The sequence below is a fragment of the Lissotriton helveticus genome, chromosome 3_1 (genome assembly GCF_964261635.1).
Source record: "Lissotriton helveticus chromosome 3_1, aLisHel1.1, whole genome shotgun sequence".
Taxonomy (NCBI): domain Eukaryota; kingdom Metazoa; phylum Chordata; class Amphibia; order Caudata; family Salamandridae; genus Lissotriton; species Lissotriton helveticus.
The window spans coordinates 956,562,859-956,579,300 of record NC_136061.1 but is presented as its reverse complement, the minus strand read 5'-3'; the positions used below and the strand labels follow the sequence as shown (position 1 = coordinate 956,579,300).

The following is a 16,442-nucleotide window of genomic DNA, read 5'->3' as shown; positions in this document are numbered from 1 at the left end:
AAGGGGCTAAGCAGGAAACAGAGGAGCAAGAAAGGTAAATATGAAAAAGCAAAGGACCAAAAGGAAGAAGCAAAAGGGTAAAAAGGTTGGTGTAAGAGAGAAATAGATAGCAGGCTGGGGGGCCTCAATCTGATGCAGTTGAGCCAAGCAGGGTCCAAAGGGGCCAGGCCTAGTCGGAGGACTGGGCACAGGTAAGGCGATCAGGCAGGGTCAGGTAGTGACTTTGTAATGGATTCTATCCCTTTCCCAACAGACCTGGATCCTACCCCTTTCAATGAAGCGCCATCTTTACACGAGTCATAATTCGCCTCTTTTTTCATTTGCCTCCAGTCCCCAAGCCAGGATCCGCAGACAGATGCCGACCTGGAAGAGGTGACACTGAAGAGGAAACTGGGTGAACTGGCAAGTAACATCAGTGACAAGGATGTGTCCTCGGAAGAAGAAGGAAAGAAGGTTTCTCACAAGACCGTGGCCGTGCTAAGTTCCTCCAGTGATGACCTACCTACCGAGGCCCAGAAGGTACCTTCTTGCTTGCTATCCGATGGGCATGCAAGTAAAACCTATAGTATATGTTGTGCATGGCTTGCATTCACCCCCAAAAACAGATGTTCCCTACACAGCCCAAGCCCAACCCATTCCTTCTAGCACACGAGGAACAGTGTAGTGGGCAAGAGATTGATTTCCTAATAATCTCTGGATAACACGGCCAGATAACACTACACGACTCGACACCAGTGAGGGGCTGCGGACACTGTAGGCTGTGCACTACTATTGCCCAGAGAGCTCAAGATGCTCAAAGGAAGATGAGCTGCCATGTTTGTTGTGATGCCTTGTTTCACTACAGAAGATTCTTGATCACATGCACGAATCTAAATGAAAGAACAGAGTCAGTCTATGAAACTGAACATGATTGAGACTGAGCTAGGGGGCAGCTATAATCCAGATGTGAAGCATATTTCATACTGGTCAGTTACAATTTAAAATGCCACACGGAAAAGCTGGATGGAAGATAACAATACTCCTTTTTATGCATGTGAAGCTGAGTGAAGGATTAACAAGAAGGCATACAGGCTCTTAACAACTAGAAATGTGTAGGGAGAATCTAGGTACAGTGCAACATAATCTTTAGAGTTGCAAGACAGCATGAATGCCCATCCAAAGTCATAATATCTCAATATATTTACTGTATAAGCAGTAATTTGAAAATAGAAAGTTCATAAAACACAGTAAGCCATTTTAACACGGTAATCGCAAAATGAAACCCTCAATCGCATAATGGGGAGAGTAATCTCTCCTAGAAACAAGTAATCAGTTACTGCAAAGGGTAGTAGAACTATACCCTAATTAAACCATAGCCTATGGCTAACAACTCTACATAATGTTTGTGAAGCTCTAATTTTCAAAAAGCTCTTACATTCATAAAATCTATAGCACACCCAGAATATGAGAGATAGAGAGCTAATAATTCATTGTTATCTTTATATTACCGTCACACAGCCCCAAAAATGTAGAAAGAAATCCACACTCCCTCCCCCGAACAACTTCTTCAGTCCCCTACCTTCAGTCATTGCATGGATCTCCCAGTTGCTGTCTAGACGTAAAGCCCTTTATTGTCTACGAATGTCCTTGTCTTCTTGATCTACAAACTCTCCAGATGGTGTCAGTTCCCTCACTCTGCGCATAGCCTTGTTTTCACTTTCATAATTCAATTCCATCTCCAAGATCCTCATTGATAAATAAGAAGAAATGACACAAACCTCGACAAGTTGTCCAGGAACTGCAGCATTTGCCCTGACCCCGACCACCTTTGAAAAAACAATTCAAGAAACGTACGAAAGATCTCCTGTTGGCACTGAATATTAATATTTTTACTATGCAATCGTTCATGGTAGCATATTGGCACCAGGAGCAGAAAAAGAACAAAAAAAGAGAGAGAGAAAAGAAAATGACCACCATGGGCCTCCCTTTGTTAAAAGGGCCTGACACCCACTTTGTCTGCCAGTTGCTGTCTTGGGTGATCATTCCAAACCCCTTTCCTTGATTGCCCCACTGTCGCCGCGGTGTCTATGTTTGAATAAACCTCTGAGCAGTACTGCCTGGTCTAGGAGACTCTTCACTACTCTCCCCTCAGGCCACAACAGGCGACATATGAGTTTAAAGGGAATATTTGACTTTGTGAGAACTTTGCTCAAAAGCCAAATCACCAAGTTCTCCAACAGCATGAACTCATCTCTCCAATGTGTCCTTGGCCCTCATTTGCCTTTTGTGACCGTAGAAGATACTCCGGCACTGACCTCTGAGCCAACCTCCAGTATTTTTGCACTCCATCACTCATGTAATGGGTCAGTCTTTTCCACGTCTTGTTCAGCCTTTTAAGATTATAATGTTGTCCCCATAACATCACTACCCTCATCCCACTCTCTTCCTCTTAAAAGTCTATATCATGGCGTGTGTGGGAGTCTACCCCTTCCTTTAAACGATGGCCCTTTGTACACGCTGACCTGCCTTGTGCCCATTTATTTACTGGAAGGCTGCAGCATGCACCTTCACGCAAGGCTGTACAACCACTTCATACATCGGGGCGAGGAGCCCAACAAAAGGGATTGCAAGGTAATGTCAATGCATTGACTGTTCACAGCGCTGACCCAGTCTCAACAAGGCCCTTGACTTGCAGCATATGTCCTTGCCAAGATCCTTCCAAGTGTACTTAGTTGTTTCACCATTCGGGATAGACATTCATTCTTATGCCCTTGCCACATCACCCGAGCAATTTGGAAAATCTAGGCTCAACTCCAAGGATTGGAAAAGCATAAGATTTCTTTCTGAGACTTTTTCACATTAAATAATGCAAACATTTAAAAAAGAAATATGTTTCATTCTTAAGCTATTCATGGATTCAATGTCTCCTCTTTAGTCTGCTCTGCTCCGCCTCTTTCTTTGATCAGTCTCCTCCTGACATTTAGTCTACTTTTGTTGCAATTCGGAATCAACCATTTTCTTTTTCCATCTTTTTGTCTTAGTGGTTGGAAAAAAACCTGTACCCAATGACATGTTATTCGCATTTATGGCAACCTTTGTTCCATGCGGCCACATGCATCAATCTAGGATTTTGCATTTCCTAAATAGCGAAAATTAAGGAATCGCTATTTAGGAATTGCAAAATCCTATGCATCAAGAAATCCTCAAAATGTTTAGGATTTCATAAATTTCGGAATTTGCTATTCCTTAATTGCGAATCGCAATTAAGGAATGGCATTACATTGATTCCTATGGGCCTAGAGGCCCATAGGAATCAATGCCGTTTTGCATTTCTTTTTTTAGGAAATCACAAATTGTTGATGCATTGCAAGGGTGCAGAGGGGGGTCCAAAGGACCCCCTCCTGCACCCCTGAAATGTATCTTAAAGTGCATGTTTCACACACACATGTCCTAAGGACATGTGTGTCTGTAACATGACACTTTACAAAATGCATTTTTGTGCTTTTTGAAAGAATTTCGCAAATTAACACAAGGGTCAACCTCGTTTTAATTTGCACTTCCTATTTCAAAATTCGCTTTTTTTTTTAATTGATGCATTGCATTTAAGGAATCGCACAAATGCGATTCCTTAAATGCATTCGCATTTTTAGGAAATGCAAAAAAAAACGTATTTTGAAAAAATGTTTAATGCATCCCAAAAACGTATTTAGGAAGCGCAAACGGCCGAATTTACCGATTCGCACCGTTTGCACTTCCTAAATAGGTTGATGCATGTGGGGGTTAGTTCCTTTGTTCCTCTCCATGTTTCTCCCAATTTTAGTTTGTTCTGCCCATCTTCTTTGTGCTACCCTCTCTGTCCTTGAGCTGGTCAGGTCATTTTTGCCTGCATCCATGTGCACTTAACATTATTCGCCCTATCTCCTCCCTCTTAAGGGAGGTCACAAGTTAACTGCTGGTCCTCTTCCATTCATCATCATGCCCTTCTTAACCCCACTCTGGGCATCATAGAAGTTTGATAGAACGAGAGCGAAACCAAACTCGCTATTTCCTGCACTCAATTAGAGGTGGTGGTAAACCAGGTTTTCAACAGGGAAGCCTCAGCTGGCTCAACAGTGGAGTCTGATCTTCAGTTCTGGATGATCAAAAAGGCAAAGTAGGCACCAGCCTATGGGCCCGACTCCTTATAGGGGCCCCCAACAACAGATCAAAATAATATTGGTTTGATCTTAAAAGAAAATTACAATCAATCTTTCTTAAATATTGTTACAAAAAGATAGAACAAAATAAATCAACTCAAAGAAACAAAAACTTTACATTAAAGACTCCAGAGAGAAATTACAGTATTAATGTAATGTACCCATTAACAACATAAAGTACATCAGATTCACATAACAGTCTGTCTCTTAAAAGGTCATCTTCTGGCAGCTGTTAGTTTGTGAAAAAATCCAGTGCATTGGTTATTAGGAGATAATTTGCGAGATGGGCCCCGAAATTTCGATTGCCTACAGGCCTCGAAAGGGTTTAATCTGGCACTGCTCAGATCACTTTGACTCAGAGGGCAGACCGCTACCGGACAACTTGTTTGCAATGGCAGTAGTCCCAGCATGGTTAGAAAAATAGAAAACTCCCTTTGTGTCAGCGAAATATATATTTATCTGTACGATAGAACCCCTACTTTTGGGCTTTTATTGTGCGGATCAAACAAAATGAATTCATCATGTGGGAAAGGCGATGGAAATTGGTTTGCTAAACTCCAAATCTTCATGTTGTGTCTCATTCCCACCAAAGAAATGCAGAGTAGGAGGTATTTACCACATGAGGTAAGCACCCCAATTTGGGGTACACCTTTTTACCTGGCGCAGTTAGCACCACTTCTTTCCCACAGTATTTTGAGTCAAGGACAGACTATACGGACACAGTTATTAGGTCAAAGAGACACACTTTAGAAGCACCGTAAATACTTAGAAATGTAAAAGTGAAAATAAACAGTAGAATTCACACAACATAATAGATACCCAAAGTATCAACTACAAATCAAATATATCAACGTTGTATACCCAAATTGCAATCAAAATCTAATGGTTTTTTTGTAATTAACTGAGTGTAATCACCACGCTGTTTGTAATCATGCATAAACAAGAGCAGCATTTTAATCGTCTCAGTTTTGAAAGAGAGACCTGTGATATGTTACTCTATATGGTGGGATGTGACTACCAATACTTCCACCAAAAATGATGATGTCTCCCCCGTTACCATTGGCGATCACCACAATAAACCATTGAAATTGCGTGAACCATGATCCTCTCTATTAATCTGTCTGAAGAGGTCTGATGTGCATTAATGAGAATCATCCTCCTAAAGTCAGGTTTTGGCGCGAAAAGTGCTTAGAAGACCATAGGGTTCTCACTGGTATGTAGGGATACAGAGGGTTGAGTGTGGCTGTGACATTAACCAATCTCGGTGCTCTCTCCAACCTTCTGAAAATCACATTGATCTTATCCTGGGTGCCTTTTCTTGCTTGTATTGAGTGGTGTATTAGGCAACTGGTCCCCATACTCCTATTTGTATGGGAGAAGCATTTTTAAAAAAACTTCTTCGGTTTGATCACTGACAAACCTGAGAGGTTTAAGAAGAAAGGTGAGTCATGGGTATGCTGTTTGACATCACTTGCAAGCAAGGGCAGTGGTGTATGCTTCCACGCAAGACAACACGTTGCTCAGCACTCTACTAATGGCCTGGTCATTTTGTGAAAGTCTTTTATTCTAGAAGAGCCCCCACAGCAGATGACTACCAAACATTTCCTTTATCCTCTCTCTGTTTTCATTGGCTTGTTCTTTTCTTTAGTCAATCTTTTGTTCTTTCTTAGTTTCTGCTTATTTGATTTAAGAACCTATGTGTCCTTTGCCCACACCGTCAGGCAAAGACAGACTGGGTTGTTCCTATAGACTAGAGAGTAGGAGGAGGTAAAGATACGGTCACAAGAAGGGAAAAGGTAGTGCTCAGTGGAGGGCTACCCTGGGCATCCAATATGTTGGTATTAATGGCCTCACACACCCTTGCGAGTGTCATGCTTCATCATTGGCGGTTGCTCCTCGTTGGGCAGGCGGTGCAATGCCCAACGGGCACACCTCAAAGAGGGGCTATTTGGCGGAGATCTTTTTACCAACTGCCTAGGGTGAAGTGCGGGTGAGGGGCCAGAAAGGAACGGATAGTGTAAATACGTGAGTTAAAATGTGATCAATTTATTCTGGTGGTCCCTTGTCACAGGTAAAAACATTGGATAGCCTGTGATCGCTGGAAATTAGGATTCCACGTAACGATCCAGGACTACAATACATATCGTGAGGTCAACATGTTTCTCGCCTTAGCACTCTGGCTGCGATTCTTCAGGACCTAGTGGATTACATCTATCCTCAATCAATCATGACCTAGTTAAGTGTCAGTTTAAAATAGTTGTACTACCTGTATGGGACAGCTCTTGCCTAAAGGTCAAAGTGTCTAGGTGTCCACAGTACCCGGTAGGTTTTACTTCAAGGTAAAAGAACCATAGGGGTTTAAGGTTCTTACTGCCTTGGTCAGTGCAGTCTGCCTACCCATCCTACCGGGATCCGGATAGTCTTTTGCCCACACCCCATGGAAACCATGATCATCTTTTAGGGTATGCTTGTAGGTTACTGATCAATATCATACAACATATTGATTATGTCTACACCTTAACTCTTGACATGGAACTTAGAGTAACCACTCCTGTGGGTCGTCTACTACCATCCAGCCATCCTGGCGTATATACATCTCCCATTATTGGAACCTGAATGCATTGTAGACCCAGCCTTAGGCCCAGTATTTCCCATATTTGGAACCTTGGAACAGTGGAGTACTCCTTAAGATTTGGAAGTGTCCCTAGCTACTGTGGCTGTACACTTGCTTGTCGTTTCTGATCCATCCTGTTAAGAACGTACCTATCTACCCCCAGAGCCATTTGCTTGAGGTTTGTGCCCTGGTGTCAGCAAGGTACTGGTAAAGATTTAGGGGCATATTAACAACGGCCAGCGATAATCATCGCTGGCCGTGCTGAGCGACAGTTTTCTTATCGCCGTCCATCTCTGGTTTTTATCGCCCTGGTAGCGCGTAATTAACAACGCGTTACTCCAGGGCGATAAAAACTTCCCGAGATAGGGAGTTCATCACCCTTTTGCAGGGAACATCGCTGGTTTTCCAGCGATGTTTCCTGCAAAAGGGCGATAACCTTGCTGACACGACCCACAGGGTTGTATCAGCATGATCCACCCCCTATGTAAGTGATGGCTACGTTAGGATTTTAGCAGACGTTAGATTTTGGCGAAAACTGAAGTTTTTGCCAAAATCTAATGTGTGCTAAAATCATGTGGACTGCATTGTAAATATCGCAATGTAAACATCAGCGATATTTACAAGGTAGTACATCTAGGGTACGCCCACTAACGCCCACTTTGCATCTCATTGGAGATGCAAAGGGAGGCGTTGGGGAAAAGGGTGCTAACATGCAATTATGCATGTTATCACCCTCTTGTAAATAGGGCGCTGGTTTTATCTCCGCTTTTTTGGCTTTGTAAGCCAAAAAAGCGGAGATAAAGCCCTTGTAAATATGCTCCTAAGAAGACTAGTCACAAAAGGTGCTTCATTCATAATACATCAAAGACTGCCACATTTACCCAAAACACCTGATCCTTGTTTCTTTCTTCTCCCACTCTTCTGTCTTTCACCAACGTCCAGTTCCATTATCACTTAAGTTGCTCTGAGAAATAAATAGCGTTTCTAGGATGCACGAGTGAGGAGAGGTTGCATATATGTGTAAAACATCATGAGTTGCTTGAGCGGGGAAGTTTGTTAGTACCACAGTCCTCAGCACTCTAATCCTTCTGTTCTCCTTCTCTTTTTTCTCTATGTGCTCCTTATCTCTTGCACATCCACTGTCACAGCTTCCACTTGCCTGGTTGTCTCTACCAGACCTCCATCATGTTGTTTTCTAGAGATGTGGGCTCTGGGGACAGAGAGAGGGGATGAACAGAACTGGGCTGACTTATTATGTGGGACCCTCAATGGCTCCAGGGATTGGGTTTATCTCAGTAGATCCTCTTCCCTCCCTCCCCCTTGACTACATGCCCCGGTCCCTCAGCAAAGACCCTAGTAGTGCAAGCCTAAGAGCAGTTGTTTTTAGTTTACTTTATTTGAACTTCCCCTTCAAGGCATCAAAACTCATGTCCCTTAGCCTAGCCTCATCAATGTCTTATACCTGAGCTATTCTTGCTGCTGGGGGTATTAAAATGTCTACTTCATTGCACAATAATAATCTGTTCTCAGAAGCCCAGATTCAGCTATCACTAGCTGCTCAGATAGTCAGGGGCTTTACTGTCAGTGGTCCTGTCCCCCAGGGGCACCCTGTTCAGGCCCCCTTGTGCGCCTGCAGGGATTGGTAAGAGAGGGGGAGATCCATAAGCACCAATGATTCATTTTACCCAAGGGGTGATCTTCTCAACTCGTGAAAGACAAAGTGGCAGTGAGGTAGAATGGCTTCCTGATGTACCAGCAGCAGAGCACAAGTCGGGGTACACACAAGTAGACAGCGTCCACCCACTATTCTCACAGGGTGGACGCCATCCACCCTGCAAGAAGTGGGCCCACTGAAATATACTAACCTTGTCCTGTTGTAATTTTCAGACACCGGGACACATTATGATAAGCCTGCACATTATCTGCTTTCATTCTGAGTAGCAGGTGGGGAGGGGGGTTTATCAGATTCCAGCTGAGCCTATAACAAAGGGTGAAGTTAGAAGGCCATCATGCAAGGGGGGCAACAAAGATACACAGCTTGTTAACACTTCACAAGAATGTGAGAGGAATGCTTTTTACTTTGTGCAGACCTTGTATACAAGAGTTGCATGCACTGTAAGAATGCCAGCTGTGTTGATCTGTCCCAGTATATATTCGAATAATTTAAAAAGCCACTCTTTTGTTTAATTTCTTTTATAGCGCTACTCATCGTAATGCAGGGTGTCAGAGTGCTTTACATCACACATACACATTATACATTGACAATAACTCATATAAATATGGAAATCAATGTACAGAATATGTTAAATGAGACAGTCAGGGTTGCAAGGTAGAACAGTTACATCTCCTTCATAGCTCGCTGTGCTATATTAGAAGGATTACAATTTATGAAATGCAAGCAACAAAAGGATCTCTGTGTGAAAAGCTGTATTCCAAAAACCCATTCACATAAAATAAAAATGGTGTCATCTGCATGTTACATGATGTGCTTTGAAGGAGATATATTAGCCCTCTATGTAACTTTCATTCAGACCTGGGTCTAGCTAAAAATACAGATCTCTCCAGAAAATGCGTTACCCTCCAAAGTTGTTTTACCATTATTATTGTTCCCTGGTACTGCAGCAGATGCCTTCATCCCATAAGATATTTTAAAATGCAGACTCTGCAACCAATTATGCAGAATAGATTATAGATTTACTGCCACGTTTCTCCTTGTTGTCAATTTTTTCTGCCACAGTTTAAAAAAAAGAAATCTATCAGTTGAGGCCCCGATTTTGCGTTGCATCACTATTTTGGCACAACCCTGACGCAAAATCTCATTTATTAAATCTCGTAATGCGTTAAAATGTACTTATAATAGACCTGCAAAACATATGTGTGAAGGGCTAAGATCTGATGTCACTTCCTGTGAGGTCGGGGTTTTGGGGCCACTTCCTGTGGTCACTTCTTGTAATGCCACACCGTGATGTTGTGCTGTGATGTTACGCACCATGATGTCACATGCATACTTCCTAACTTAGTTAGTCCCCCACTTCTTTTTTTAGAACTTGTGCCTTGACCAGCTGAGAGGAGGTTCTGGGCACGCCTAGCTCAATCCCTTCTCCTAGGAACACTGCTCGCCCCCACCACCAGCACGGAGTGTACTAATGGTGGCCAAGAGGCAGGCTAATGGGAGCTCTTCCCTCATCTTGAAGCTCTCTCTTTTGTGTGAACGGCTAACGACGCAAGATGAAAGTGGCACTCAAGGACGGGGTCCATTGTAGCATCCGAGCCTGGCGTGCAGCCGCCAAGGGCTCCATTAACACCATATCCTCTTGAACCCCTCCTAGCCCCCGGTGTCGTCGCTGTCTCGCGTCTGCTCGCTGCCTCATCTGTAGTGTGTATTTATTGAAGTAACCTCTCTCTGGCGTTCGCAGAGGTCAGCGGCCCGGGCTCTGAGTGACATCACTGCCAAGGCCTTGAGGGTCCTCAGTGCCAGCGAGAGAGCCGCGTGCGAGTCCATGGGCGTGGACAGCCAGCACCCCCTCGCGCCTGCCCTCCTCCCCGTGACGTGGACGTTGAAGGACATCGAAGAGACGGAAGAAGTCTTCCAGAACCTCGAAGAACGTGTAAGAGCCTCGGATGGGCGCAGAGGGAGGAACCGGGTGGTAAACACGACTCAGAAACACAGGATCCACATTCATCGTTCCCCGCCATTTCAGCATGCTGCATGCTACATGCTAGGCTTCATCAGATCCCAGCAGTGTCAGCTGTGCCACTGACAGTCTGTGTGACATTTCGTAAGGCAGTGTAGCTTCGTGTATTGTAGATACTAGCTAGATCATATGAAGGTTATGCATCCACAACACGTAAACCTATTAAGGCACGGATGTGTCGCATTTACAATGCGGCCCACCGTGGCGCAAGGATAGGCAAATGCGTGTCGCATCTTGTGGCGTAAGGGCGGTGCATTACTCGAGTCACGTCGCAAGCACGACGCAACTCCAGCAATGCACAGGGACCGCCGATACCTAACGTGATGCGCCACTTCTTATGCCTGCTTCAAGCAGCCTTAAGGTTTTGTCGCAGCGTCCTCGGGTAAGTGACTCAGTGAAATTTTGTAGATTTCACTGCGTCACATTTACGCGGCGTTCCTGCAACGGAATGCCCACCCTGCGATGGAACGCCCACATGAAACCTAACACAGGTTTCATGTGGCGCAGGGCTTTACAACGTGACGCATCTCCTAGATCAATATCAAGACACAGGTTGTGGGTTTGCTCAATTCGATCCGCACATCTATTGACAAACTTAGTCTGAAAGGAGATCTTTTACTTGGAATTGGCTAGGTAAGAGGTGCTCTTGAAAGTGTTTTTACACCCACCCACTGGGGTATCACTCAGTCCGTGGATCTAAAAGATCCTGACCCAATGTTATATCCACTACACCCGAGCACACCCAATCATTATTTCTATACTCCAATCAATGTATATGGCACTTGGAATTTAACAAGAAAACAAGTCTTTTCCCGGTATGGTCCAATTTCCCAGAGTTCAACTTCGAAGAAGTATTCCAATCACACTCTTCAATCAGATCTTGTATGCTCTATTTCAAATCAAATATATGAAGACACTGCAGCAGCCGACGCGCGTTTCACCCGCAGGGCTTTTTCAAGACTCAAATATGTAGGATGAGTCGGAAAATTTTTGTTTTTTAATTATTGAAATTTTGACTGCCAGGATACAATTCAAGTATTTTTAAGGAAATTTGGTTTGTTCAACCACTCACATTCAAATGTGCCCCTTTTTCGCTGTCTGTGTAAAATCTCCAGATTTTATACAGACAGCGAAATTGGGGCACATTTGAATGTGAGTGGTTGAACAAACCAAATTTCCTTAAGAATACTTGAATTGTATCCTGGCAGTCAAAATTTCAATAATTAAAAAACAAACATTTTCTGACTCATCCTACATATTTGAGCCTTGAAAAAGCCCTGCGGGCGAAACGCGCGTCGGCTGCTGCAGTGTCAACATATATTTGATTTGAAATAGAACATACAAGATCTGATTGAAGAGTGTGATTGGAATACTTCTTCGTAGTTGAACTCTGGGAAATTGGACCATATCGGGAAAAGACTTGTTTTCTTGTTAAATTCCAAGTGCCATATACATTGATTGGAGTATAGAAATAATGATTGGGTGTGCTCGGGCGTAGTGGATATGGCATCTCCTAGATGCGTCACCTTGTAAATAAGGCGCAACGTGGCCCATAGTTTATGCCGCCGCTGCGTTACAGAAGTAACGCAACGGCAGGGTAAATGTGTTGCAAGGGGCTTGTAAATCTGCACCACAGGATTCACATTCATCGTTCCCGATCATTTCAGCATGCTGCATGTTACATGTTTGGCTTCATCAGATCCCAGCAGTGTCAGCTGTGCCACTGACAGTCTGTGTGACATTTTGTAAGGCAGTGTAGCTTCTTGTACTGTAGCTACTACTAGCTAGATCATATATAGGTTATGCATCCACAACATGTAACCTAATAAGGGGCATATTTACATTGTCTGGAGCATCTCTGCAAATCAGCAGGGATGCACCAGAACAGATGCGGCACGCAAGTCTCTCCTTGCGCCACCACAGATGTGACACATTTACAATGCGGCGCACCATGGCGCAAGGATAGGCAGATGCATTTTGCATCTTGTGGCGTAAGGGCGGCGCATTGCTGGAGTTGCGTCAAAAGCGTGCCGCAACTCCATCAATGCACAGGGGCCGCCCATACCTAACGTGATGCGCCACTCCTTATGCCTGCTTCAAGCAGGCGTTAGGGTTTGTCGCAGCGACATTGGAAAAGTGACTCCGTGAAATCTTGTAGATTTCACTGCGTCACTTTTACGAGGCGCTCCTGCGACGGAACGCCCACCCTGCAATGGAACACCCACATGAAACCTAACACAGGTTTCATGTGACGCAGGGCTTTACAACATGGCGCATCTCCCAAGATGCGTCACGTTGTAAATAAGGCGCAACGTGGCGCATGGTATACGCTGCCGCTGCATTACAGAAGTGACGCAACAGCAAGGTAAATGTGCCGAAGGGGGCTTCTAAATTTGCCCCTTAAATCGCTGTAAAGTGTGAAGCATGTCCTTCTAAGTAGCCATGTTTTATGTCTGACAGATTTTTATCACTACTGTCTGGGCAGATGTCACGTTATATTGGTGCATGCCAGACTTTCAGAGTCATTTCACACACTATAGCTAACCATACAGATAACCTCGTAAACTGGTTACATTTTGTGTGTGTATTATCTTTATCACAAAGAATACGTAAACTACGCACCTTTCAACTCCACAAATAAAGTACAAAGCACCACACACCTTCATAACAATCAGGAGTGCTTTAAATATCATGCAGCTGAATGTACATGTCAGATTACGCTTCATCAGGGGTAGCAGTAAGCACTATACAAATATAATTACAATACTACATTCATTAATGCAACAAAGTAAATGGGATGAAGCTATGTATATGGACTTGTCTAGTGATGAAGGAGTTAATAATCGATGCCAGGTTCTTTCGTGTTGTGATCTGTGGTGATTTGATGACCAGCCAGTGGTAGGTGGATAGATTTGGGGTTAGTCGAAAACTAGCGCCTTGAAGCGACCCAAGAGTTTTGTTTGGTAGCTCGTGAGGGTCGTGGTTCGGCTTTCCTACCATCAAATGGTGGCGTGGAATAGGGCACCAGCCCTGGCTGTGTCAGTGATGGGGGCGGCTTCTTTCAGCCATATGGTGAAACTGTGCCAGCTACACAGGTTTCAAACGCCCTTCAGCAAGGAGAGCGAAGATAGGCCTCAGCTCATACATGGGGCGACGGCTTGTATTTTAAAACGTCAATCCAATTAATGTATCCAATCAAATAGGACCATATGTATGCAAAAGCTTTATCACCAGATTATGTGAAAGCACAATACGCATCGCGAGGAGCTAATGTAACCAATACTCGCGACTTCCATGAAGTCAGTAAATTGTTAATGTAGTCGGTTCTGAATTTCAGCACCATGGACAGCAATGGGGCCTCAATGTAAGGTACGTGTGCAAAAACAGCAACACGAGCTTCGAAATTACACATGCTGGGTCGGGTTATAGCTGGGGAAGGGGCACTTTACACAGAGTGGCATTCAGCAGAGATCAACCACAAACTCACACAGTTGTAATGTTCACTCACATTTTAGAGGTAACTCGTCAGCAGGAAACGTATATAGCTATTCGTCGTTACAGGTAGGAGTGTGCGCCATTGCAGGGTGGAATCAGGGAGGGGAAGAAAATGTCTCCATATAAAAAGAAGGTGTATGTTTTCCAGGGCTTCATCATAGGGAAAAATGCAAAATAAACAAGTTAATTATGTAGCTGCCCCTCTCCACACGATGAACGTTTGTAGATTTCCAGTGCACTTTGCACACTCAAATTACTCTTGGAAATCTATGACTCTCACAGAGTTCCATGGAAACTTGATGGCTTTTTGTTAATTCCTAAAGTGAAACATCTAACTCCAAACTCAGGAACAAACCTACAGGAGCTCATTACATATATATTGATGACAATACAGATGCACAATCAGTATCAGAAATATGTCTATTCTGGAAACAACCAAACTACGGTTTTCGGAGTAAAATACGGGCTTTATGTGGATATTTAAATCTATACCTACTGTAAAGCCCGGAAACCTAAACAGGATGTAAATATAAAGAAAATATACGCACTAGAGTGTTGTTATTTAAGTACAATTTATGTATTACAGAAGTGCAAGTGGAGTTAAAGTACATCAAAGTATACCATTTATTGCACAATAAATAGAATGACATAATCTAAATTTCCTTCACAAATGTTTTTAAACACTGAAAGTGAAATAGTTCTTTATTTAGATATAAAATATATCTTTAAAAGGTCGCACCAATCACATTATATACAATTTTATAAAATAAAAGAATGATTAAAAAAGAAGCAAACAGTAAAATGTGGCCAAAAGCATGCCAGTTAAAACATTACAGTTTGTAGATTAACCCTCCCGGTCTTTGCAAGTGTGTTAGAATGCATTTTCAGACTTAGCGATGAGCAGAGACCTCAGCAGTGTCCACTTTATCTAGGTTACCGTATGCTTGCTGAATGAATTTGGCCAAATTTATATTTAAAATAATATTATCTAGAGACAAAGCAGCAATAATGGCATGCCTACAAGACCGAACCCCCAGCCTGTTCCATTGTGGCCTAAGCAGACGTCTGCGTTGGAGATTAAATGTGGGGCAGATGCAAAGCACGTGCAAGATTGTTTCAGTTGCTAACCCACATCCTCTACATGTTGTGTCCTCTTTCTTGCGGCGCCAAGTGGGTAGATTTTCAAGAAAGCGCCAATCTCCCATTCTTAGGGCAATCAGACAACGCTTTAGATGAAGTGAGAACGTCGTAGAAAGGTAGGCAGCAGGGGTTAGTAGTTTGTAAGAATTGACTACTGCCCAGGAATGACTACGCTTTGTGACATGAGCTTTGTCTGCAGCCAAGGATTTCCTTCTTACACATTTTTTGATTATATTTTTAAAAACAGTCTGACTAGGATTAAGAGCCCAGAGTTCGGCAACTGACATTTGGTGGATATAGTCCTTCAAGAGGCGGCCAAATGTTCCCCCTGGGTTGGTCTCATTGATTTCTTTCCAGGTTAAAGATTCTAGTGTCCACGGTTCGGCCTGTCTTAGTTTGTGGCACAACTTAAGATAGGTACCGACATTAGAGGCTTCATAATTAATTAGTCCCAGCTCTAATCTAATCTGGGCCGGGGAAGCGGTGCTCGGCAAATGAAGTGCCTTTCTGTAGATTTTAATGGTATTTTTGTTTAGGGCAGTATTCATTTTGCCTTTAAAGATCTCTATGCCATATGAGAGTGTTGGCCCGATCTTTGCTCTTAGAACTTCTAATAAGGGGACAAGGGTTGGACCTGAAAGTTTTTTTGATAGTTTGGCCAAGGATACCACTAGAGCCGTAGTTTTGGCTGCAATCACACTGCTTTGCTTTGTGAAACTACCCCTGGAGTCCAAGTGGACGCCTAAATATTTGTATGATTGGTCAATTGTGAGACGTGTTTTGTTGATTGACCAGCCACCGCCAGTGTAACATTTCTTACCAAATGGGACTATCAGGGTTTTCTCCATGTTAATTTCTAGTTGGTTATTAAACACTGAAATATGCCTTATATGTTTGTGGGTGGTAGGTGTTACTCTACATAAAAGGAGAGCCTCGCTCAGGATTCTTATCTGGGAATCACTAAATGTGGAGGTGGTCTTAATCCAGGGGAGCGAAGGTCAGAGCCTCCCCTGACCTAGCCGACCACCAAGCCACCCACCAGGGCCTACATGATTCCGTATGTTTTCACATAACACTAGTAGATGGAGACATATAGTTGGTGTTTCTTGAAGCACAAAGAATAGTCTCTTGAGAAAGCAGTTTTCTTTAAAATCTAAATGTAATGACCTTTCAGAGTGCCAAATTTGCACCAGCCAAAGCACAGAGGCAGTGCTCTGCTTGTGACTGAAGTCTAAACTGAGTGCCACAGCATCTCTTCCTTCGTGCTTAAGAAATCATGAGTATTTGAGAACTAGATTTAGGACCCTCTGTAGAAGGTTGCGC

General features: G+C 43.4%; 1 protein-coding gene across 4 annotated transcripts in view; it reads left to right on the top strand.

Moving 5' to 3' along the window:
- The window catches only part of MLPH (melanophilin), a 391,857-nt gene that overhangs the window by 273,796 nt on the left and 101,619 nt on the right, over positions 1–16,442 (top strand). For 3 of the 4 annotated variants that reach the window (XM_078681363.1, XM_078681362.1, XM_078681361.1), the window contains 2 exons: positions 331–519; positions 10,206–10,397. In XM_078681363.1, coding sequence (XP_078537489.1) covers positions 331–519; positions 10,206–10,397 — 381 coding nt within the window. The remainder of the gene's footprint in view (positions 1–330; positions 520–10,205; positions 10,398–16,442) is intronic. The other variant, XM_078681364.1, reaches the window with a different exon arrangement.